The following is a 26375-nucleotide window of genomic DNA, read 5'->3' as shown; positions in this document are numbered from 1 at the left end:
CAAGGGAGGCAGCTCACCAGCACCATCTCAACGGCAATCAAAGATGGGCAATAAATGCTGGCCTTGCAAGCAATGTTTATATGCCAAGAACAAATAAAAAATTAAGCTTCAGTTGTACAGAGACTTGGTCAGACCCCATCTGAAATATTATTCTGCACACTGATCCGCAGGAAAGATATTTTGGTCTTGCAAGGGTTCAGCACATATTCACCAAAATAATACCAGGACTTTATAAAGAGTTAAACTGAGACCACATTTGGCTTTTACTCTTATGAGTTTAGAAGGACAAGAGGTGATCTAATCGAGCGGTTTAAAAACTGGAAGTTTGATAGGGTAGGTACAGACAAGCTATTCCCTTTGGTGAAGGGTAAGGTGGCAGAACAAGTTAAACTATTTAAAATCAGGAAGCACTACTTCCACACAAAATATAGTGGAAATCTGGAATTATTTTCCCAAAAGGCTTTAGGTGCTGGATCAATTGAAATTTTCAAGAACAAGATTGATAATATCCTTGTCTATACAGAAAATTAAGGAATGGATAGAAGGTATGGAAATGAACTTGAGGTAGAATCAGCCACATTAATTGAAGGTGGAAGAGACGGGAATCCGAATGAAATACCCGTTTGTGTGGTGCAGGTTGCACAAAATTAGGTTTATGTTGCCCAGCAGCATGGACCAGGCTCGGCCAATATTTAGTACAACAATACTTTGAAAGGTGACTAAATAAAAACTTCTTCAATATTAAGCAGATAGAAAATAAATGTATTAAGAGCCTGAAGTAGTAAGATGGTTCATCAAATTTGTCTGGAATGCTGTGACGCAGGTTCAAACACATTTAAGCTTTTGACCCAAAGTGTTGTGCAGGAGAGGGAAGGGAAGGACAGGTAAAATAGCAGCAGTTTCATTCAATTGAACTAATTAAGAGTAGCTTTTTTTTTGGGAACCTCAGTCATGCAAATTATAGACTAGAAATGCAACTTTTCTTAGCCCTCAACAACAAAACCTCACGTGAAACATCCTGAAACATCTTCACATGATAGGTAGACTGATTCCAAAGTACAAACTCCTTCTTCACTGTGTCTGGTAAAAGTGTCAACTAGACACTTAATAAAAAGGCTGGACATTACCCCACAGTGCTCAAACTTTTTTTAAAAAAAAACGACCCATTACAAAAGCACATGCTTAAACAGGTGCAATGTCTGCTGAAGGACATTTTCACAAGGGCTTAAATTGACAGCAAGGGTGTCCCACATTCTCCAATCAAGGTGACTATTGCAGAAAATCAAATCACACCCACCCCTCCCCCCGCTGCCCCCACTCTTTAAAAAAGGCTATGGAAATATCCTTAATGCATGTACAGATCATAGAAGTCTCAACCTAAAGCACCAGTAGGGATTCAAAAATGGCCTCAATGCCCCGATTAACAAAGAAAATTGTCAGCCAAGGTTACCTCTACTGATCATTAGAAATTTTTCTGTAAAGTGCATGATCAGATATCAGATGAGAACAGGATCAGGCTCAGCTGTGATGCTCCAGTGGTCAAATAGTCTGTTGATATTTAGTGTCAAGACCTACACATAATTAAGTCTCTTGGACAAGGCACCAGAGAGTGGCTGATGCACATGGAGCTGTGTCCAACAAGAAAGTAATACTTCCAGAAGGGAAGGAAAGAAAATTGGAGAAACCCAAATTACAGTTCAGAAAAAAAAAGTTAAGTGTTAGAAAAAATAAATAAGATCACAATGGAAAGGTTTGGCTCCAATGTAACTGCTGCTTCTCCACAGCAGGAATATTTCTTTTGCTTTGTACAGATGAGATCAGATGTAGATAAGTTCTTCCCAGGCAATTCTGCCTTGGCAGGATATAAATTCTTAATGCAATGTCACAGTGGAATTCCACAGGTTGGTGAAGTTAGTAAGTGATAACATGTCACGTGTCAGCTGCATACCAATCGAGTGGGAAGACTCTGGGACAATTCTTGTAAGTTCCTAAAAAAAGTCTTCTTTTGATTTGTAGCTGCTTCGTACAAGGCAAGCAGTTCTCACAAAATCATACAACAATTGCTCTCTCCTGTCTTCTCCCGATTTCTTTGACCTGGGGTGGGGAGTGGGGGGGAGCAAAGCGACAAACAATTTGAACAATACTGAAAAATAATATTCTTTAATGGCTACAAAACTAACATTCTTAGGCCCATATTTTCCAGTAGGCTATCTTCAGTTTTCCTAATAACTTTTTTTTGGCCAGATAATACTTTGTCAAGATTATACAAGGATATTAAAAGCTTCCTCACTGCACCCACCCCTGTCCAAATAGCATAATGGGTAAATGTCAAGTGCAGTACTGAATCACAAATCTGATGGTTCCAGGCTTTTAACTGTTGCTGACATTATCATGAAGAGAGAACATGAAAAAGGAGGGAAGAGAATAAGAGACAGCCAACCGTGCAGGAAAAAATGTTTCTTTTTACATTAACAATCTTGACCAAAGCAAGTCATTTCAATACACACATTCCAGAAGAACGTCAAGGCTAGCAGCTGAGTAGAGTTTGCCTTCGCTGAATACCACCTCTATCCATCATATTTCTGAATATATTTTTAAATAAGGGAGAAAAAGGTCCTGTATTGTGTCAATATCAAAATTACCATTTACTGAAATGTAGTGATGATGGATACATGAAATTTTCTTTCCTTGACTGGAGCAGTAAATAAATATCAGTAACAGGAAAACAATCATATAACATGCACCACCCTCAGACCCTGATGTGATACTTAACAAGGTCAACTGACTGCACAATAACTGTACCTCCTCAAAAGAATAGACTGCCCCCCCCAATCCTGTCAAACCACAACATGGATGCCTCTTGTTAATGATTTTTTCAAAGAGGAATTTCTTGGCAGCTTACTTGTCAAGTGCTTAGTGTGGCACTGAGCCAGTCAGCTCAGGAAATCCCAGGTCAAAAAACTTTTGGCAGTGCCAAAGTAGGATAACTGTTACAACTGACATAAGTAGAAAGTCAGGGTTTATATCCAATGCTGGTATTTGGTAAGGCCACAAGTGTGGGCATTATCGGTGAGGGCAGATTACGACTTCAATGCAATACTCTTCATGGCTGAAGAATCTGTGAACCTCATGGGCAGGGCTCACATGTGAAGAATAATTATTTGAGTGGTGTACCAGGCAATTGCTGGCACCTTGGAATTGTAACTCAGCAGGAAAGGGGTAGAGAAAAAAAATCTGAAGCAAACAAAAAGTGGGGAGGAGAATTATAGAACGCTTCAGTAACTTCAGTTCCCGAGTACACATTATGTGACTCAACCTCACCTTGCGAATTAGGTTCTGGTAATGTCTCTCTGGCAACCAAGTGCATCACTGTCATCCTTCCAGGAGGAAGCTTCAGAGCTGTCAAAGGGACAAATATTTCAGAATATATTAGCATGATAGAAAAATCTTATACCAGATGTGCAGAGAACTGGAGGCAATCTTTCAACATAAGTTGGGAGGTAGGATTCAGTAGGGTAAAGGAAAAGTACTCTGATTGGTGGATGGGACAACTGGTGCTCCCCAGGGATCTCTGCACGGAGACTACAGTTTTTCATCATATTTATCAGTGACAAGGATAAAAAGAAAGAGAATATAAGGAAGTTGTATAGATGGGAGCAGCAAGTTAAAGGGACGTAAACAAATTCAGTGAACGGGTGAAACTGTCAAATGGAGCTCAATGTGGGCACAGGTGAGGTCATCCACTTTATAATTTTTTTTCACCCTTCTGGGATTCAAGTACTTAGTTAAGTGGTGTGAAACTAGCAACTCTGGGGAAGCAAAGACGTTTAATGTCTTTGTATACAAATCACCAAAAGCGAGTAGACAAAAAGCAAAAGGTTGGTCGTTGCCTCTAGAGAACGAAATACAAAGGGGAGGAAGTTAAGCTTCAGTTGGATAGAGCTTTATATGGCCTTGGAGTGGGTATGCACAGATTCACCAGAATGATAACCGCCTTAAAAGGGTTAAATTATTTGCAAACATTTGCCTTGTATTCCCTGGAGTCCAAAAGATTGAGGATGATCTAGTTGTGGTGTTTAAAATGATAAAAGGGATTGGTAACATAGATGCAGAGAAACCATTTCCTTTGGTGGGCAGGGGGAAAAAAAAACAGAATAATTGAACATAACGTTAAAGTCAGAGCCAGGCCATTTGGGAGTGGAATCAAAGATTTTTTTCCCCACACAAAGGATAGTGGAAATCTGGTATTCCCTCCCCCAGAAGGGGGGCAACTGAAACTTTCAAGACTCAGATTAATAGATTTGTTGGTCAGGGTATCAAAAGATATGCAATAAAGGCAGGTAAAGGAATCGAGGTACAGGGCAGCCATAATCTAACTGCAAATTCAAACTGTTGAATAATCTACTCACGAAGAGAATATACTGTGAACATTAATTAGGCCTTTCAGCATGGACAGAAAATGATCGCCCATCTTTCCTTTTCAGATACTGATAACCTGCTCTGTGCTTCCAGCAGTTTCATATTTCAGATTTCTATTTAAATTGCAGAATAAAGGAGCAACACATTGCTCAATCTTCCCAAAATCTTTTCATTTGCAAACAAAAAACAAAACTCTCAACATTTGCAACTTACCCCCCAAGGTGACATTTCCATGTAAAAATCTTCCTTGGTAAATGAGCCGAAGAATGTTGGGGCTACTAACCTGTTCTTCATCCCAGTCTGCAAGGATAGCAAACAAAATTTTACATTCAACTGTAAAAACAAACATTTTTAAAACATTCAATTAAAAGTACATTTTCTAAATATAGCATTTCATCAACTGGAGAGCAGTGCCATTTGAAAATGGGGAAAAAATAGCTGCCAAATGCAAAATATTGCATTAAACAAAAATCAGGGCAAGCATAAAAACTTCCCAATCTGAATCTTCAACTTCTGAAGTGGAGCTATATTGCAGGATGAGTCAGACCCTCATGGCAGGAGAGGAAAAAAAATCAAAAAGAATAAAGACTTGTCAAACAATTCAATAGGAAGAGGAATGATATCTTAATGTTTAAAGGCAAAAAAGGAGGAAAAAGTGGTCAACAAGTGGAAGGGAGGCATCAAAAGGAAGTTGAGAAGTATGCCTAAAATTGTACTAATAGGATTCCTCTGATCAAACTGCACCTTTAGTACAATTTTTAGCCATGGATACTGGAAGATCCCAGGTTTGATCACTTTGCAATGACCCCAAGTATTAAGTATGGTGATGAAAGGTAGAACTGAAAAATCGGCTTTAGCTGTTCCTATCTTCCCACCCTTGAACTTGATGAAACACTGTACATTTCACACGAGAATGGCCACTACAAAGATTTTTTCCACAACCCTCAGTAATGGACATAATAGACAGTGGCATATTAAAAACCAACCCAACATAAATAGGCATGCAATTCTGGAAAGCCAACTTCTATCAAAAGGTAAATAACTGAGTGATCTTGGCAGGTTATCAATCAGTGGTTGACTGCCACCTTTTAGGATCAGGATTTGCAACAAGTTGAAATGTGACATGCAGCATACTTAGTGGCACAGAGCTAATAATCTGCTTGATCTTTATGCTCATCTCTTATAGGCTAACTCAGGCTTGTGCAATGAGCTTCATTCTAATCATATTTTTAACATGCCAAATCTTTATAAAACTTCTATTCCAAAATCAGTTTCCTATTCATTACAACAAAAGACTTCTTTTGTTCACTCAGTGTCTGTCACACTTGACCAGAAAAACCCATCACTACGTTTGAGACCCAGGTTACTAAGAAATCTGCAGATATAGAATTTTTGTTTGCCTGAAGCAGACTGCACATACTCTCTGAAGGGCCAAGCCCCATTTAACCAAATCCAGAGAGTTTAAACACAAATTGACAAGAGCCACTGCTAAACAAGCCCCACCCCTATTTCTGCACAGGAATATATGTTTAACGAACTAAATCTGCAGTTTGCCAGAAGAGAATACTGGGGTAAGAACATAAAAAATAGCGACAGGAGTAGGCCATTTGGCCCCTCGAGCTCTGCCATTCAACAAGATCATGGCTAACGATCTTGTGTTTCGATTTCCACACTACCATCCAACCTCGATAACATTTGATTCCCTTGTCTAACAAGAATCTACCTACCTCTGCCTTAAAAATTTTCAATGACCCCATCTCCACTACCTTCTGAGGCAGAGAATTCCAAAGTTGCACAACCCTCAAAAAATTTCTCCTCATCTCTGTCTCAAGGGTGACCCCTAATTTGAATTACTAAAATTTCCCCCTTTCTTATAGGCTCATCAAACCCAAATGTGCTCTCACCAAACTAACATTCTTTGTTTTATTCTGCCTCCCCTCCTAATGGCTTCAACAGTGGTAGTACTGTAGGCTTTTGACATGGATTCTTCAGCCTGGTTTCTTAGTTTTAAATTTAAAACATTGGTACAAATAAGAGAAAACAAAATCCTGAACCACAAAAAAATTGTACATAAAGAAGGTACTGAAGAGTTATTTCAGAGCAAAAATCGTGTGCTGCTCCAGCTTTGCTCACATGGTTCAGGATTTCAGCCCAAGTTAGATTCAGCGCTCTGGGGAAAATCATCCCTAGAGATCAAGTATATCCACTATGACAAAATACCTGGGAAATATCTAGGGCACTTACCCATAGGCCAGTTTTCATAGACATGTTTGGCAATATCTGCAGCAGAATCATTCGGTGAAAACATAAACTCCTGTGTCTTCCCACTAACGAGAATAAGACGCAGGTTTACCTGTAGGCAACAGAAACAAGAAACAAAAAAAATGAATTGGTGACTAAAGACAGACTAAAGCAATGTACCTGGTGTAGTCTGAAAGATTCTCTCAGATCACAGGAGCTTGTGAGGGTCAATAAATATTTCTGCAGGTTCACCATCGAAGAAACTGATAAAAAAAACAAAATATTTCTCACCAGACATCCTGATAGCACAGGGTGCACAATATACAGATGTATATCTTTATAGTGTACAAATTAGCTAACTAATCTCAGTGGGTGATATTGTAGATGGTCTACAATTGATATCACTGGAGTGGGCTATGCTAGGTAGTCGTGGCTGAGTGGGGGTAATGGGAAGGGAAGTTTTTGGCTTACCACCGACCAGAAACTGAATTGGACTAGCCAATATAAATACAGTGGCTATGAGAGCAGGTCAGATGCTAGGAATCGTGTGGCGAGTAACCCGCCTCTTGACTCCCCAAAGCCTGTCCACCATCTACAAGACACAAGTCAGGAGTGTGACGGAATACTCCCCACTTGCCTGGATGAGTCCAGCTCCAACAACACTCAAAATGCTTATCATCCCAGACAAAGCAGCCAGCTTGATTGAAACCCACAAACATTCACTCCCTTCATCACCAATGCACAGTGACAGCAGTGTGTACCGTATACAAATTGCACTGCAGGAACTCACCAAGGCTCTTTAGGCGGCACCTTCCAAACCTACAACCACTACCATCTAGAAGGATAAGTGCAGCAGACGCATGGGAACACCACCACCTGCAAGTTCTTCTCCAAGCCACACACCATTCTAACTTGGAAATATATCACTGTTCTTTCACTGTCACTGGGTCAAATTCCTGGCACAACCACCCTAACAGCACCTACATCACATGGACTGCAGTGGTTCAAGGAGGCAGCTAACCTCACCTTCATAAAGGGTGGGGAATAAATGCTGGCCTAGCCAGTGAAGTCCACATCCCATGAATGAATAAAAAAGAAAAATCAGTCACGATTCCGGTTTCCAATTACTATCCATTGATAGTCACTGGTTACTGCACATTTATGGTTGACAGAATCAGCCATAATGCCCCTCCCACCACACAACAGTTAAGTAACCTGCTGACATCTGTCTAAATGGCAACTAATCAGCCAACCGTTGAAGATGCTGACACGTGCATTTCTACAAGAGAGAAGAAAATCCCGAGGGGAAAAAAGTAAGGTACCCGTGATCAAAGAAATTGTGTCCAAGCACTTTATGCCATTAATATATTTTTCATAAAAAATACATTATGAACTGTGGCACCTTTTAGCCACAAAGATATCTTGAAAAAATCTACTCAAGTGACAATGTATATGTTAATTCAATATTTACAGGAAAGGCTGACAGCAGCCATTAAATATTAATGGTTCCTGCAGAGTTCTGTTAGAAGCATAAAGAATATTTGACAACTGACAGAAAAAAAATTGTAAAGCTTTTTGATCCTTGTAATGATGCCAGAGAGCAAATCTACAGTATGAAGAAACAATTTAAGAAAGGAACAGATTGAAGATAAAAAAAAATTGGATCTGTGAATTTGGTTGCCTTAGAGCTTTAACAAGCTAATGGGCAAATACTAAAAGGTACACCATATTCCTGAAATATCAACAAGGTTCAAAAAACTGATGTGGAATGGAATCCAGACAAATATTATCAAGCAAATTTCAAGGAATTTCAAAAGTAATTAGCATTTATATAGCACCTTTTAAAAAAAAAATAATCCCAACTGCGGCTCTTCAAAGATTCGAAGTAAAAATGATACTGAGCAAAAAGAAATGTCAAATAGGTGGGTTTAAGGAGGGTCTTAAATGAGGAGTGGGAAGTGCAAAGTTGGAGGATTTAAGGAAGTGAATTCCAGAGTATGGAACCCAAGTGGATAAAGATATGCATATGAATAATGTGGGAGAAAATGAAGGGGGCAGTTTAAAATGTTAGTCAACATCAGCAGGGTAGAGGAGCTACAAACGATAGATAGTGTGGGAGGCCTACATTACAAGAGAAAGTCAGAGAAACAAGAGCTTTTCAGTCTTCTAAGGTGGCACCTAGGAAGTAATCATGGAGGTATACAAAGTAGTTACAGAAAGTCAGAATACTAGTTAAATTATATTGCAAAGGGACACAAGTTTAAACTAACGAAGAGTACATGGAAGACCATCAGCAAGAAGTTCTGCAGAGTGATTAACATTTGGAAAGAACTATTCAATGGAGAAGTGGGAGGCAAAAAATCTTGGGATTCCTTGAGACACACGAGGGGGACCAATGAGGAAGGTGCGGAAACCCGATTCAATTAAAATGCAAATACCTCCATATTTGGCTGGAAGCCATTTGAAATGTAAGCATTTATTTAAATGTGCTAGGCCCTGCTGATTTTTGGAAGTTATTTCTCAGCCTGTCTGATTTAAATTGGAAAATCTACTTGAGAAGAGGTGTGGGTAGAGGAAAAAAGCCAGAACTATGTTTTCTACTTATTAGTTTAAAATCTAATGCATCAAAAAGGTACTGTTCACCATTTAACTTTTTTTAAAAAGCAGTTATAGTGTGGCAAAGTGCAATCCTTCTGCCTTCCAAAGGCATGTCATAAGGATATGTAATAAACCAGTGAACCGCAATAAAAGTAAAAATGGAATTCTCCATTCAATTTACATATTTAAATATGAAAAGTAAAAGTACTTCATGGGATATGAAGTCTGAGGGCTCACTTTTGGGATTTGTCAGGAGTTGAACAGAAATAAAGCTTCCAAGTCCTACACTCGTTAACCAAGTTTAATAGCTTGCTTACTTTAACATATTTTATTTCCAAAAATCAATCAAGGCTTTAGTTTCACTAGAGAAAGTAAAATTAAGCTTGTTAATTGAGATTTTCTTCCTTATCCCCCAAAGGCCTGGAATTGTCAGTCATTGAACCTTCAGTAATAAATCATGCAGCAATCACAACACTAGAGAAGTAATTCATTGACTGAAGTGCTTTGGGACATCAAAATAAGGCACTACATAAATATAAGACAAAGATCCAAAATCTTTCTATATTCTTTTTGAGATAGGGGTAACCAAAACTGTACACTATACAGTGTGAAGTTGGAAGCCATTATATTAAAACAGAAAGACAGGAATTTCACCATCAGCGCCAGTCAAATTTTAAAGACAGTGCCACCCAGTTCATCTCACTTATTTTATCTCAAACTCCAACCCTAAATAAAGTATAAGGGGGAGGATGATAAAATAGAGAAAGGAAAAATGCAAGGATGAGTAAAAAGTTACAGGGCCAAGCAACTGACTGGTGCCAATGACTACGGACAGTCGCAAAAGCGAACTCTGGAACAATAGGTTCAAGCAAAGTCAGAGCCTATCCCACTGGTCCTTGCAGTACCATCTGTTATAGCCAGACAAGGGACACTCTCACAGACTGGAACACAATTACACATTGAGTGAAAAATGTCAGCAGCAATAAATGGAAAAACACAGCTAGAATTTTAATTAAGAACGACATCAACCGCCTTCTTCCATTACTCGTGCATGCATACACCTAGCACATACAAGCTAAGATTTAAAGCTGCAGTCAGTTAGAGCATGTCTTTTCAGCTTATGCCCAGCCTTGACTAACAGTATGGAAGTCTCATTGTAAACCCCCTCTGTGTGGGCAGTAACGTTCTGACTGTAGATAGCTTTTGCATTCTCAATCAAATTATTGATGGACAAAAGCCAGAGGCATAACACACCTCTTACTTTGGGGATCTCAGTTACAATGCTACATTGATGGATGATAATTCTGAATAATTTTACAAAATGTTCTAGTCCAGCAGAGCAATTTTGTTGGTGGGCTGGGGATAAATGTATATTTTGGGGGAAAAAAAATAGAAGAAACGAAGCCTAGATGATGTTCTGAATGCAAGGAACAACGTGACCACCTGAATCAGGGTGATTTTCATTATTTTTAAATCTTGTATGCCCTACTAGTCTTTCCACCCCACCCCCACTAGAGCTGTACCTTGAGTGCCCTGCCATCCATTCTTAATTAGCACATTTGTTTAGATAATATCACCACCTTCAACACTTCTTTGTTCCTTTGTCTGTGACATCTTTTGATTATCTGCTCCTATCACTGCTTGCTTGTCCCCACAACCACACCACCCCCTCCACCTCTCTCTCTGCCCTGCACCCCCCCCCACCCCCACCTTAAACCAGCTTATCTTTCACCCCTCTTCTAATATTCAATCAGTTCTGTTGAAGGGTCATGAGGACTCGAAACATCAACTCTTTTCTTCTCCGCCGATGCTGCCAGACCTGCTGAGTTTTTCCAGATAATTCTGTTTTTGTTTATGATTAAAGCTCATCTTGATGGGAAGCCCAGCACTTTCAATGTAAAAAAGTTCTCTCTCCCCACAACTTTAAAATTTAAAACATGAAAAACATCTCTTCCATCTGAAAGCTAGCATCTTCAATTTTCCCCTGTTCAAATGATTTACTCAAAGCCACTGGTGATCTGTTAGATAAATTTAGGTTATTAAAAACAACCCATATGCATCCCTGTGGGTAAAAGCAAAAAATTGCAGATGCTGGAAATCCAAAACAAAAATAAAAATATCTGGAAAAACTCAGCAGGTCTGACAGCATCTGCAGAGGAATACAGTTAACATTTCAAGTCCGTATGACTCTTCAACAGAACCCTACACAGCATCCCTGTGGGACTTGGTTTACATGATGCTTGGCTAGCTTGACACTAACTTTATTTGAATAATGGTCCACCTGTGAAAAATGCTAAATGCCAGCAAGCACCTGTCAAGAATCAGTCTTCATAAGATGGTCAAGGAAGAGAGAGAAAACAAGCAAGTAGAATGTAAAGAAAAAGGCCAAAGAGACCCCCACTCCTAATTTAGTCAACAAATGACAAGATGAGGGACGGCTAAGGTAAAGTAACTTGAAAGGATCAGAAAGAACAGGTCTGACCTGCATTTGTCATAGAAAATTGGACCAAAAATAAATCCCACATTACAGTCCCAAAAACATCAATAAAATGCACAAAACCCTGAAATTGTGTAATAAACCTGGTCGTTCATCAACTAGTGAACCCATGCATAAACTGATTATATTCTAGAATGCAATCCCCAGAATACCCGTAAATATTCCAAGCCAAGTCAAATTCAATTTTTTTTCAGGCATTGTGAAACAGTGGCCCTGCTTACAAGTCAGACAACATAGTCCCTTTTCATTACCATAGCAACATTTCCGGAAAAAAAATGATGGGAGAACTCATCTCCTGATTATAGAAGACACCTCCTTTACAACACAAGCATAATTTTAATATAAAATAGAATCTCTGTTGCAGCAGAACACCAATGGGGAATGCAGGCAAATATATATATAAAAATTGGAATGTTTTAGCATAAATGATAGTGATGTTGTGGCTTCCAACTGACATATTTGGATCACCCATTAAAGTGCCCAGCATGTACAAATAAAGCTTGTAATCTTACAATTTAAAAAATTAGATACTTGGAGAACATGCTGCTCATGAAGCCCCAATTTTCCTTGTAATCTGATCTAAAGCTAAATATCTGAGCTGCACAGCTAACCTACTGGACACAACAGAAGGAGAGGTCTTATCACTCCAGCTATTATTATGTTTGGAGTGCTGAAACTACACGTTTTCCCTTCACTGTTACTCCAAGTCTGTTTGTTGGTTAATTCTGTAGTCAGAAGCTGCTGAACCTAGGTATAAGCATAAAATGCTTTTAATGTATTGATTATACAATATAGGCAATGATTAATGAAGGACTTTGGGGGGCCCAGTTTCATAAAACCTCTCAAGGACATCTGCTATCAACTACAAGTGTGGTTATAGAGTGTCACTTATTTTAATTTTACCTTGTAAAACAATTTTTAGCTTCTAGATAACATTCTGACAGCCCTTGCTATTCCGAGTATTTCTTCCAAGTTGCGTTCAACATGGAGGAGAACTAATTTATCAGCAGTTGCTTTTCCCACATTTGATCGGATTCCACAAGACTTGATAGAGCACAGAGTCAATGTTGAGGACTTTCATGGCCACTCCTGCCTGACTGTATACCACTGTGCCACCGACTACAGCTGTTCCGGTGATAATGATGGTGACGTAGGTGACTGATATATTGACAGAAGGGTATGATTATGTGAGCATGACTATGTCAGACTGTTGCTTGATTAATTTGTGGGACAGCTTGCCCAAATATAGCACAAATCCCCAGATGTTAAAGAAGGTCTCTTTGTAGGGTCAAATGGACTGGGTGTGCCTTTTATAAAAACGAAAAAAACTGCGGATGCTGGAAATCCAAAACAAAAACTAAAACAGAATTACCTGGAAAAACTCAGCAGGTCTGGCAGCATCGGCAGAGAAGAAGAGTTGACGTTTCGAGTCCTCATGACTCTTCAACAGAACTAGGTGAATCCAAGGAAGGGGTGAAGGGGTGAAATATAAGCTGGTTTAAGGTGTGTGTGGTGGTGGTTTGGGTGGGGGGGGGGGGTGTTGGTTGGTTGGTTGGTTGGTTTGGGGGAGATAAGTGGAGGGGGGGTGTGGTTGTAGGGACAACCAAGCAGTGATAGAAGCAGATCATCAAAAGATGTCACAGAACAGAACGAAAGAACACATAGGTGTCGAAGTTGGTGATATTATCTAAATGAATATGCTAATTAAGAACGGATGGTAGGGCACTCAAGGTATAGCTCTAGTGGGGGTGGGGAGAGCAAAAAAGATTTAAAAATATTTTAAAATAGTGGAAATAGGTGGGAAAAGAAAAATCTATATAATAAGGCACTTTACAGCCTTCCGGACTGGATATTGAATTTAACAACTTTAGGTCTTGAGCTCCCTCCTCCATCCCCACCCCCTTTCTGTTTTTTCCCCCTTTCCTTTTGTTTTTTCCAATAAATTATATAGATTTTTCTTTTCCCACCTATTTCCATTATTTTTAAATCTTTTATGCTCCCCCCACCCCCACTAGAGCTATACCTTGAGTGCCCTACCATCCTACCATCCATTCTTAATTAGCACATTTGTTTAGATAATATCACCAACTTTAACACCTATGTGTTCTTTTGTTCTAAAACAAAAACAGAATTACTTGGAAAAACTCAGCAGGTCTGGCAGCATCGGCGGAGAAGAAAGGAGTTGACGTTTCGAGTCCTCGTGACCCTTCGACAGAACTTGGTGAATCCCAGGAAGGGGTGAAATATAAGCTGGTTTAAGGTGGTGGTGGTGGGGGGGTTGGAGGATACCCACCCCCCCCCACCTCCACTTCTCTCCCCCAAACCAACCCCCCCACCACACACCTTAAACCAGCTTATATTTCACCCCTTCCTTGGATTCACCTAGTTCTGTTGAAGGGTCATGAGGACTCGAAACGTCAACTCTTTTCTTCTCAGCTGATGCTGCCAGACCTACTGAGTTTTTCCAGGTAATTCTGTTTTTGTTTTTGTTTTGGGTGTGCCTTTTGTCTGAATCCAATGCCTAGGTTCAGGCAGGGTAGTCCATCCTGTTTATTTTTAATTATACTTCATTGTAATGGTTTTGCCAATGGAGTGGCTTGCTGGGCAATTTAAAAGATAGTTAAGAGTCACAAAATCATTGGAATTTATGGCACAGAAGGAGGCCATTCAGCTTACTGTGTCTGTGCTGACTGAAGAACTATTCAGTTTAATCTCACTTCCCAGCCCTTGGTCCATTGCCTTGTAGGTTACTGCACTTCAAGTGTATACCCCACGTGCTTTTTAAATGGAATTAGGGTTTCTATCTCTACCAGCCTTTCAATTAGAGAGTTCTAGGTGAAAGGAACTCTCAATTCCACATTGCTGTGGATTTGCAGTCACATATAGGCTGGACTGGATAAACACAGCAAATTTCCTTCTTTAAACAAAAGGCCATTAGTGAACCAAATAGGTTTTTATGACAATCTGGTAGTTACATGATTATTATTGATATTCGCCTTTTATTCCAGGTTTATTTAGCATTGGATTGGTTCGGCATGCATAGTGCTGAGTGTGCCAAGACTTCCAAGTCTCTTTCAGCATCATCCTTAGCAATTTCAACACCAGTCTGCTGTACACATGCCATCTATTTTGTTTTCCTCTAGGACTTTAACCAAATCAGTTTGTAACTGCCATTCATGGCAATGCATATCAAGCAAAAAGGCATTTGCCATCAATTTAACAATGGGTTTTAGTCAAGTTCAACTGCATTGCACACTTCAAGACCATCAGGGAGTTTCATTTTCTTCACTTCATGGTTGATAGGAAACCTCAAGTGAACATTTGCAATTTTAATTGGCCTCTTGGGAATTAATCCGCACAAGATTAATCCTGCCATTACTGTGGGATGATGTTTAATAATAAAAACAATTCTAACCACAGCAGCATCCAATGTAGTGGAAAAGAACCACCTGCGATCATTTACAATGATATCCTAGATCAAAACATTGCTCTCCTCTCAGATTATTGGTTTAAAAAAAAAAAAAGAAACAGACACAATTTAGCCCATTTACTTCACTGTGTAAACCACTCGAGACAACGTCCTGCCTCCTCTCATCTTGCTATTGATCCGATTTTTTTAATTCACTGCTGAACCAGGAATCTATGCATTTCCTTTTTAACTGGTCAACTGAGTTGGGTCTGCTTTCATTAGGCTAGGCAACAGTCTATTGTTAGATAAACTATTCCCATAGAACAACAGCTTCATGCTTCAATTACATTTACATTACAAGTCCTGTAGCTAATGACTTGTTAGCTTAAAATAAAACAATATTAATTTACCAATTAATTTTAGATCATATTTCATTGTTCTCTTCACTCCCACCCAGACCAAGATATAGCACACCAAGCTGCTCTTCACCATTCACTGATGCAAAAGATAACATCTTTTTCATTCCTTCTTTGAAATCATTCTGGTGCTGCTGCTTTTCCAATTAGTTATTAAAACCAGATCCATGGGAAGAGGGAGGTTCCAGGATTTTGACCCAGTGGCAATGAAAAAGAGTACAATAATGAGGCTGTCCCAAGTTCAGATGGTGGTGTGTAGCTTGGAAGGGAACTTGCAAGTGGTGGTATTCCCATGTGACTGCTGCTCCTGTAGGTGGTAAATGTCATGAGTTTGGAAGGCGTTCTTGAAGGAATCTTGGCGAGTTGCTGCAGTGCATCTTGTAGATGATATATACTGCTGCCACTGTGTGCTGGAGGGAGTGAATGTTTAAGGTAGTAGATGGAATGTTGATCAAGGTGCTTCTTTATCCTGGATGGTGTCGAGCTTCTTGAAATTGTTGGAGCTGCACTCATCTAGGCAAATGGATATTATCTAACACACTCCCACAGCTTCCAACCTGATAGTCGCCCAAACTCAGACGGCCCGCTTCTACCTCCTACCCAAAATCCACAAACAGAACTGCCCCGGTAGGCCGATCGTCTCAGCTTGCTCCTGCCCCACAGAACTCATTTCTCGTTATCTTGACTCCCTTCTCTCTCCCCTTGTCCAGTCCCTTCCCACCTACATCCATGATTCCTCTGACACCTTATGTCACATCAACAATTTCCAGTTCCCTGGCCCCTACCGCTTCCTCTTCACCATGGACGTCCAATCCCTCTACACCTCCATCCCCCACCAGGATGGTCTGAGGGCCCTTAGCTTCTTCCTCGAACAGAGGCCCGAACAATCCCCATCCACCACTACTCTCCTCCGTCTGGCTGAACTTGTTCTCACGCTGAACAATTTCTCCTTCAACTCCTCTCACTTCCTCCAAATAAAAGGTGTGGCTATGGGTACCCGCATGGGCCCCAGCTATGCCTGTCTCTTTATGGGGTATGTGGAACATTCCTTGTTGCAGTCCTACTCCGGCCCCCTTCCACAACTCTTTCTCCGGTACATCGATGATTACTTCGGTGCCGCTTCATGCTCTCGTCAGGACTTGGAAAAATTTATTAATTTTGCTTCCAATCTCCACCCCTCCATCATTTTCACGTGGTCCATCTCTGACACTTCCCTTCCCTTCCTTGACCTCTCTGTCTCAATCTCTGGTGATAGACTGTCCACCAATATCCATTACAAACCCACCGACTCCCACAGCTATCTCGACTACAGCTCCTCACACCCCGCTTCCTGTAAGGACTCCATCCCATTCTCTCAGTTCCTTCGCCTCCGTCGCATCTGTTCCGATGATGCTACATTCAAAAACAGTTCCTCTGACATGTCCTCCTTCTTCCTTAACCGAGGTTTTCCACCCACGGTGGTTGACAGGGCCCTCAACCGTGTCTGGCCCATCTCCCGCGCATCCGCCCTCACACCTTCTCCTCCCTCCCAGAAACATGATAGGGTCCCCCTTGTCCTCACTTATCACCCCACCAGCCTCCGCATTCAAAGGATCATCCTCCGCCATTTCCGCCAACTCCAGCATGATGCCACCACCAAACACATCTTCCCTTCACCCCCCTTATCGGCATTCCGTAGGGATCGCTCCCTCCGGGACACCCTGGTCCACTCCTCCATCACCCCCTACTCCTCACCCCCCTCCTATGGCACAACCCCTTGCCCACGCAAAAGATGCAACACCTGCCCCTTCACTTCCTCTCTCCTCACCGTCCAAGGACCCAAACACTCCTTTCAAGTGAAGCAGCATTTCACTTGCATTTCCCCCAACTTAGTCTACTGCATTCGTTGCTCCCAATGTGGTCTCCTCTACATTGGAGAGACCAAACGTAAACTGGGCGACCGCTTTGCAGAACACCTGCGGTCTGTCCGCAAGAATGACCCAAACCTCCCTGTCGCTTGCCATTTTAACACTCCACCCTGCTCTCTTGCCCACATGTCTGTCCTTGGCTTGCTGCATTGTTCCAGTGAAGCCCAACGCAAACTGGAGGAACAACACCTCATCTTCCGACTAGGGACTTTACAGCCTTCCGGACTGAATATTGAATTCAACAACTTTAGGTCGTGAGCTCCCCCATCCCCACCCCCTTTCTGTTTCCCCCTTCCCCTTTTTTTTCCAATAAATTATAAAGATTTTCCTTTTCCCACCTATTTCCATTATAAAAAAAACCCCACTAGAGCTATACCTTGAGTGCCCTACCATCCATTCTTAATTAGCACATTCGTTTAGATAATATCACCAACTTTAACACCTATGTGTTCTATTGTACTATTGTCGTTGACATCTCTTGATGATCTGCTTCTATCACTGCCTGTTTGTCCCTACAATCACAACCACCGCCCTCCACCTCTCTGTCTCTCTATCTCTCTGCCCCCCACACACACACCTTAAACCAGCTTATATTTCAGCTCTTTCCTGGACTCGAACTCAAGTTCTGTCGAAGGGTCATGAGGACTCGAAACGTCAACTCTTTTCTTCTCCGCCGATGCTGCCAGACCTGCTGAGTTTTTCCAGGTAATTCTGTTTTTGTTTTTTATTATCTAACACACTCCTGACCTGTGCCACATGGGTGGTGGACAGGTTTTGGTGAAGGAGGTGGCAACTTGCACACTGCAGGATTCCTAGCCTCCAACCTGCTCTTGTAGCCAGTATTTATATGGCTGGATTAGTTCAGTTTCTGGTCAACAATAACTCCCAGGATGTTGATGGTGGGTATTCAGCGATGGTTATGCCATTGAATGTCAAGGGAGGGCAAAGAAGAAAGATGTGGTGGTTAGACTTACTCTCGCTGGAGATAGTCATTGCCTGGCACAAATGTCACTTGCCACTTTTGAGCCCAAGTCTGAATGTTGTCCAGGTCTTGCAGCATATAGATACAGACAGCTTCAGTACCTGAGTTGTTGCAAATGGTGAATACTGAAATCAATCAGTTGAACATCCCCACTTCTAAGCTTATGTTGGATCATTGATGAAGCAGCTGGAAATGGTTGGGCATGGGACACCACCCTAAGAAGCTCCTGCAGTGATGTCCTGGGGCTGAGATGATTGGCCCCCAACAACCATCTTCCTTAGTGCTAGGTATGACTCCAACCAGCAGAGAGTTTTCAATCCCGATTTCCATCGACTTCAATTTTACTAGGGCTCCTTGATGCCACACTTGATCAATTTTTTTTCTTTATTCTTTCATGTGATGTGGACACCGCTGGCAAGCCTGCTTTATTGGCACCCCATCCACAAACAAACATTCACTCTCTCCACCAACCACACAGTGGCAGTGTGTACCATTTACAAGATGCACTGCAGGAACTCACCAAGTCTGCTCAGACAGCACCTTCCAAACCCAGAAGGACAAGGGCAGCAGACGCATGGGATCACCACCACCTGCAAGTTCCTCTCCAAGTCACTCACATCCTGACTTGGAAATATATCCCAGTTCCTTCACTGGGTCAAAATCCTAGAACTCTCCCTAACAGCACTGTGGGTATACCTATACCACATGGACTGCAGCAGTTCAAGAAGGCAGCCCACCATGAGCTTCTCATGGGCAATTAGGGTTGGGCAATAAATGCTGGCCTAGCCAGCGACGCCCACATCCTTTGAATGAATAAAATGTGGCCCACCCTCTATTGCCCTTGAACTGAGTAACTTGCTAGGCATTTTAAGAGTCATATGCAGGTCAAACCAGGTGAGGATGGCAGATTTTCTTCCCTAAAAGGGCATTAGCGATGGGTTTTTACAACAATCGATGATAGTTATCATGGTCGCCATTACTGAGACCAGCTTTATATTCCAGATTTATTAATTGAATTTAAATTCCACCAGCTGCCATGGTGCGATTTGAACACATCCCCCTCCACCCCCAGAGCATTAGCTTGGGTCTCTGGATTACCAATCCAGTGACATTAACACTATCTTCCACAAATTGCTGCCTTAATATCAAGGGCAATCACTCTCACCTCCAGTGCCTTCAGCAGTTTCTTTATATCTCTTGGAGTGAATCTAATTAGCTGAAGGCTGTGATCTGTGATGTTGAGGTCAAGATGGATCATCAACTCAGCACTTTTTGCTGAAGATAATTGCAAATGCCTTATCTTTTGCACTAATATGCTGGGTTCACTACCCCATCATTGTGCTTAGGGATGTTTGCGCAGCTTCCTCCTCCAGTTTGCTGTTTAATTGTCTACCACCATTCATGACTGGATGCAGCAGCACTCCTGAGCTTTGACCTGGTCTGTTGGGTGTGGGATCGCTTAACTTTGTCTATTGCATGCTGCTTCTACTGTTTAGCATGCATGTAGCCTTGCATTGTAGCTTCACCAGATTGGCACCCACTTTTAGATATACCTACTGCGCCTCTTGGCATACTCTTCTATATTCCTCATTGAGCCAGAGTTGGTCACCAGACTTGATGGTAATAGTGGAGTGAGGAATATACTAGGCCATGAGGTTATAGATAAATGATCGAGTACATTCTGCTGCTGCTGACGACGACCCACAGTGTCTCTTGAATACCCAGTTTTGAGTTGCCAGATCTATTCTGAATCTATCCCATTTAGCACAGAGATGGTGACACACAACATAATGGAGCATGTCCTCAGTGTGAAGACGGGACTTCAATTCCACAAGGACTGTGCGGTGGTCAATCATATCAATAGTGTCATGGACAGATGTATCTGCAACAGGTAGACTGGTGAGCACAAGGTTAAGTAGGTTTATCCGTCTTCTTGGCTTTCTCATCCCCTACCATAGGGACAGTTTGGCAGATATGTCCTTCAGGACTTGGCCAGCTCAGTCAGTGGTGATCCTCCAAGCCCACTCTTGCTGATGGACATTGAAGCCCCCCTCCCAGAGTACATTCTGTGTCCTTGTTACCCTCAGTGCTTCTTCCAAGTGGTGTTCAACATGGAAGAGTACCATTTCATCAGTTGAGTGAGGGCAGTAGGTGGTAATCAGGAGGAGGTTTCCTAGACCATATTTGGCCTAACATCATTACTCTTCATGGGGTCGGAATTGATATTAAGAATGCCCAGAGCCACTCCCTCCTGAATGTATACCACTATACTGGCATCACTGCCAGCAGGACAGGACATACCCAGGGATGGTGGTGCCTGGGACATTGGTTGTTGGATATGATTCAATGAGTATGGTTATAACAGATGCTGCTTGACTAATATGTGGGACTGTTCTCCCAATTTTGGTGCAAGCCCCCAGATATTAATGAGGGTGATTTAGCAGGGTGCGCCTTTGTCATTTCCGGTGCTTGTGGATGTCAGGTGGTCCATTCAATTTATTCTTATTCAACTATCTGTCATGGTTTGCTTGGCTATTTCAGAGGGCAGTTAAGAGGCAACCACATAAGAACTACAAGAGATAAAGTTATTGTTTTAGGCAGAGTGTAGGAGCAGGCACCATCAGATCTATTAAAACAGAGATCTTACCATTTTAGATGGATACTTGTTAATTTAATCCTTTTTATAAAAAAGGATCATGTATATACTCAGCAACTTCTTCCTGATTGAGAAATTTTCATCTGCAATGTACTGCAAAATATTCAACCACTCACAGCTATGTCAAATTTTCTTTTTAAACACTCCTCAAACAGCATACTTTGAAGTATGATGAGTATAGAACAAAATGGAGCTCTAACCTTCCTCCTTTTTACTTTCCCAATTTTCTGAAAAGAATTTTAAAAATACAAATCTACTAATATTTAAGAATACAGAAGCTAAATTGAGAGAGTTTTTTGAAAAAAATTGCTAGATTTACCTTGGCTCGCTCTTCAACTCAAAGTTAAACAAACTGAAAGCCTACTGTAAGGAATCTTTGTTTTTATTCCCTGTAGGGGGTAGCATACAAAGCTATAGGCCATAAATTGTTTTCCCTCTCTGTTCATGCAACACTAGTGTGTGATCCCACTGTTGCCATAGCAGCACTGTCGGTGCAACTGGTCAGCTTGGGGTTTCTCAATCTTATCAGAAACTGAATGCCTTGCTCATACAAGTCCCTTACATCTGCCCATAACCAATAGATAAATCCATGCCAACAGGTTAAATGGATCATAAAACAGCTGATGGCATTGGATATAAAGCCTATGGGCCCTGACAACATCCCAGCAATAGTGCTAAAGACTTGTGTCCCAGAACTTGCCATGCCCCTGGTCAAGCTGTTCCAGTAGAGGTACAACAATGGCATCTACCCGACATTGTGAAAAATTGCCCAGGTACGACATCCTGTCCACAAACAGCAGCATAGATTCAATATGGCCAATTGCCACCCCGTCAGACTACTCTCAGTGGTGGAAAGTTTCAACGACAGTGCTATCAAGCAGCACCTACACAGCAATAACTTACTCACCAACGCTTAGTTTGGGTACTAAAGGGCCACTTGACTCCAGGCCTCATTACAGCCATGGTCCAAGTGTGGACAAAGAGCTGAACTCCAGGGGCGAGGTGAAAGTGAGTAACCTTGAAATTAAGGCAGCATACAACTGAGTGTGGCATCAAGGGGCCCTAGCAAAATTGAAGTCATAAGAATCGGGGGGGAAACTCTCCACTGGTTGCAGTTATGCCTAGCACAAAGGAAGATGACTGTGTTCATTGGAGGCCAATCATCTCAGTCCCTGGACATCACTGCAGAAATTCCTCAGGGTAGTGCCTGAGGTCCAACTATTTTCATCTGCTTCAATGACCCTGTCCTCATCAAGAGTCAGGAGTGGGGATGTTCACTGATGAATGCACAACGTTCAGCACCATTCATGACTCCTCAGATACTGATGCAGCCCAGGCCTTCATGCAGTAAGACCTGAATAGTTAGGCTTGGGCAGATAAGTGGCCAGTAACATTTGTGCCACACAAATGCCAGGCAAGACCATCTGTAACAAAAGAGAATCTAACTAACTATCTCTGTAGACATTCAATGCCACACCATCAAAATCCTGGGGGGTTACCATTGACCAGAAACTGAAGAGGCCCAGCCATATAAATACTGTGGCCACCAGAGCAGGTCAGAGTCTGGGAATTCTGCAGTGAGTTACTCACCCAGCAACTCCCCAATGTCTATTCACCATCTACAAGGAATGTGATGGAATTCTCTCTACTTGCCTGGATCAATGCAGCTCAACAAAATTTAAGAAATTTGACATCATCCAGGACAAAGCAATCCATTTGATCAGCACCCCATCTACCAACTTACACATTCATTCCTGCCATCACTGACGCACAGTGGTAGTAGTGTGTACCATCTACAAGATGCACAACAGCAACTTGCCAATGCTCCTTCAAAAGCACCTTCCAAACATGTGACTTTCACTATCTCAAACAGCAAGGAGGACAGGAGATGTATGGGAACATCAGCACCTGCAAGTTCCCTTTTCAATCCACACCATCCCACCTTGGAACTATATCATTGTTCCTTCACTGTCACTGGGTCAAAAATCCTGGAACTTTCTTTCTAACAGCACTGTAGATCTACCTTACATCAGATTCAAGAAGGCAGCTCACCTTCAGGGGCAATTAAGGATGGGCAACAAATGCTGACCTTGTTAGCAATGCTCACATTGCATGAATGAATATTTTTTTTTTTAAAAATCAGCAACTATAGAGAATGTTTTTTTGCTGGAGGCATGTAGATAGAACAGTAACCCATTCTCTCCCTTTATTGTGCTACGATACACATAATGTAGAAAATCCAGAGACTAATAGTACAGTTGGCAATTCTGGAATTTTTTAAAATTATGATTACGTAATTAATTCTGAAACTTGGATATGTATTTAAAATGCTGTAACCTATAGGGTATGGACCAAAAGTTGGAAAATGGGTTCAAATCACTGACCATCCAACTTCTCATAAAAACAAAAAAACTGCGGATGCTGGAAATCCAAAACAAAAACAGAATTACCTGGAAAAACTCAGCAGGTCTGGCAGCATCGGCGGAGAAGAAAAGAGTTGACGTTTCGAGTCCTCATGACCCTTCGACAGAAGTTCTGTCGAAGGGTCATGAGGACTCGAAACGTCAACTCTTTTCTTCTCCGCCGATGCTGCCAGACCTGCTGAGTTTTTCCAGGTAATTCTGTTTTTGTTTTTTTTTATCCAACTTCTCATGTTCATTCATATTTTCAATTACTTCCTCTGCTCAGGCAATTTCTTCCTCCCTTTCAAACCTACTATTATAACCCCTTCACTCTTAAGAAATATCATCCTCTCCCCTCCTTTTAAACAAGTTATGGTCTCCCACATTCTTGCCCTCATCATTCAGTTCTACATCACCACCATCTCTCTTAAACCCATCTATTGCCTCTGTGGTACCAAGCTCCTTGTTCACATCCAGTTTCAGATCAACAACATACTTTCCAAACTTCATGGTCGAACGGGACGACCAAAGCTATGGTTTTCAACTCCTGCCACAAGCTTCATGTCCTTGTTACCAAATCCATCCTCCTCTCCAGCCACTAACGCGGGCTGGAGCAGTGTTCACAACTTCAAACATGCATATTATTTCCTCTAACAGCTGTCGAACAATTCCAACATTATTACTGCCTTCAAAGCAAAGTTTGGGGCTATTAAATCTGTCAAGAGAAAACTGTCACAATTAGTCCACCAAGTTAGAAATGTGAACAGAAACACCTACCTTATCAATAGATGCAGAAGACATCTTGGAAACGGTTGCAAACTAAACGTAGCACCCAGTATAGGCAGGTGGAGAAGTCAAGGGATCTTTCTGACTGCGGTATGAAAGACCAGAGGAGGATTTGGCGGGGAGAGGCAAGCCTGTGCCTTTAATCAGACCTGTGAGGACCCCCGGGATTTCAAGGAAGCCCAGCCGTGCTGAGAGTGCGTGGAAGCCGCTGACCACCCGCAGTGTCTCACACTGAAAGGCAGCTTTGTGGGCAGGTGTTCTGCCTTGACATTGGAAACAACCTGCCGGCCGCCACCGGAAATTTCTCAAGGAAGATTTTGATTTCCTTCTTTTAGAGTAAGTCGCTTTCTGAGTGAATTCCGGAATATAGCTTACCATGAGGTAATTAAAGTGCGGGCTGGGCTGGGGTTGTGTCTAGCGGATCCTCTCTCTGGCCAGACTGGGACAAGCCCCTTCCTGCCACCCCCGAGCCCCGGCCGGCTAACTCCCTCTCACCAGTTCATCCTGATACCGATACCGAGCCCGATCACCAACTGACAGCTTTCCCCTCACAACTAATCCGAGTTAAGCTTTTTTAAAAAAAAAATCACCACTTCAAGCAGTAAACCACACATTGGCAATGGCTACAACTTGCCCTCCTCTCCTGTTTATAACCGGCACCCGGCAACATGGCGGTCGACAGGCCCGGGAACCTCACGTCATTTCCGGCATATCTACAGGCATTCTGGGTGTTGTAGTCTTTCTCCTCCACCTCTGACTAGCAACAGAACGAGGATATAAACAAAAATAAAAACAAAAAAACTGCCGATGCTGGAAATCCAAAACAAAAACAGAATTACCTGGAAAAACTCAGCAGGTCTGGCAGCATCGGAGGAGAAGAAAAGAGTTGACGTTTCGAGTCCTCATGACCCTTCGAACGAACTTGAGTTCGAGTCCAAGAAAGAGTTGAAAAATGAACAGTATGAGGAACCGTTCAAGAATGTTATTATCTTATGATAATGTTCATTATCTTCATTATAATCTCAGTATGTATGAAAATACTATCTTTAAGACAAGGAAGCACCTTCAATTGGACCACGGCTCATTGATATTGTGTGTCCATGCTACGGTCAAGAGGATGATGACAATGTATTCATACATTTTAAGGTTCGTTGTGCCGCCCCTGAGATGTTTCTGGTATCTGTTCTCCACCTCACAAGGACTCAAACCTGCTGTCTAGTGCCTGACTAATAACAATCTTTCGTGGTATTAATTTAGGATGCAGTTGTCTTCAAGGTGACATGCCTGATGGTGTGATAATGGAATCAAGTCAATCTTATTTGGTAAATTTGGTAATCTGATAAATAAAGCAGGCATGTTTGCCGTACTCCAGAACACTTCTTATGATTGCCTGACTCATTAAGGGGTCCTAAGTCCTTTAGGCACTGGAACTCATCCTAAAGTTCCACAAAACCATGTGAGCCAACGTACTGATATAAAAACAAAAAACTGCGGATGCTGGAAATCTAAAACAAAAAATAAAAAACACCTGGAAAAACTCAGCAGGTCTGGCAGCATCGGCAGAGAAGAGTACAGTTGACGTTTCGAGTCCTCATGACCCTTCATGAGGACTCGAAACGTCAACTGTACTCTTCTCCGCCAATGCTGCCATGTTGAAGGGTCATGAGGACTCGAAACGTCAACTGTACTCTTCTCTGCCGATGCTGCCAGACCTGTTGATTTTTTCCAGGTATTTTTTATTTTTTATTTTTTGTTTTGAGCCAACGTACTAACAGCTATAAGCAAGTAATTCGCCTGTGCTTTGTGGAACAAAGGAATAAGAGTCAGCCATTCAGCACATTGAACCTCCTCCACCATTCAATTAGATCATGGCTCAACTCCATTTACCTGCTCAATACCTTTGATAACATTACCTAACAAAAGTCTAATCAGTTATGTTGGTAGGGTGTGTGTTTTAATTAGTTAAACTTCAGCAGTATCACGCAGATATTTGGGAATAATGAAGCTTTTGATCTTACCACATTATGCCTCAGTTTTCTGGATTGTGTCCTTATGAGGAGAG

The 26375-nt window shown here is 41.7% G+C and overlaps 1 protein-coding gene across 1 annotated transcript; it reads right to left on the bottom strand.

Annotated features, from left to right (window-relative positions):
- Window positions 1-24972, bottom strand: LOC121281779 (ubiquitin-like protein 3). The gene is made up of 5 exons (XM_041194751.1): window positions 24305-24972; window positions 6664-6772; window positions 4633-4719; window positions 3322-3399; window positions 1-2094 (listed from the first exon to the last, which is right to left on the bottom strand). The coding sequence occupies exons 1-5, from the start codon at window positions 24326-24328 to the stop codon at window positions 2042-2044; spliced, it is 351 nt and encodes a 116-aa protein (XP_041050685.1). The 5' UTR covers window positions 24329-24972; the 3' UTR covers window positions 1-2041.
- Between the last annotated feature and the right edge of the window lie 1403 nt (window positions 24973-26375).

Source organism: Carcharodon carcharias, chromosome 9 (assembly GCF_017639515.1).
Source record: "Carcharodon carcharias isolate sCarCar2 chromosome 9, sCarCar2.pri, whole genome shotgun sequence".
Classification (NCBI taxonomy): Eukaryota; Metazoa; Chordata; class Chondrichthyes; order Lamniformes; family Lamnidae; genus Carcharodon; species Carcharodon carcharias.
The sequence above is the reverse complement of the archived record's forward strand: the minus strand, read 5'-3'. Positions and strand labels throughout refer to the sequence as shown.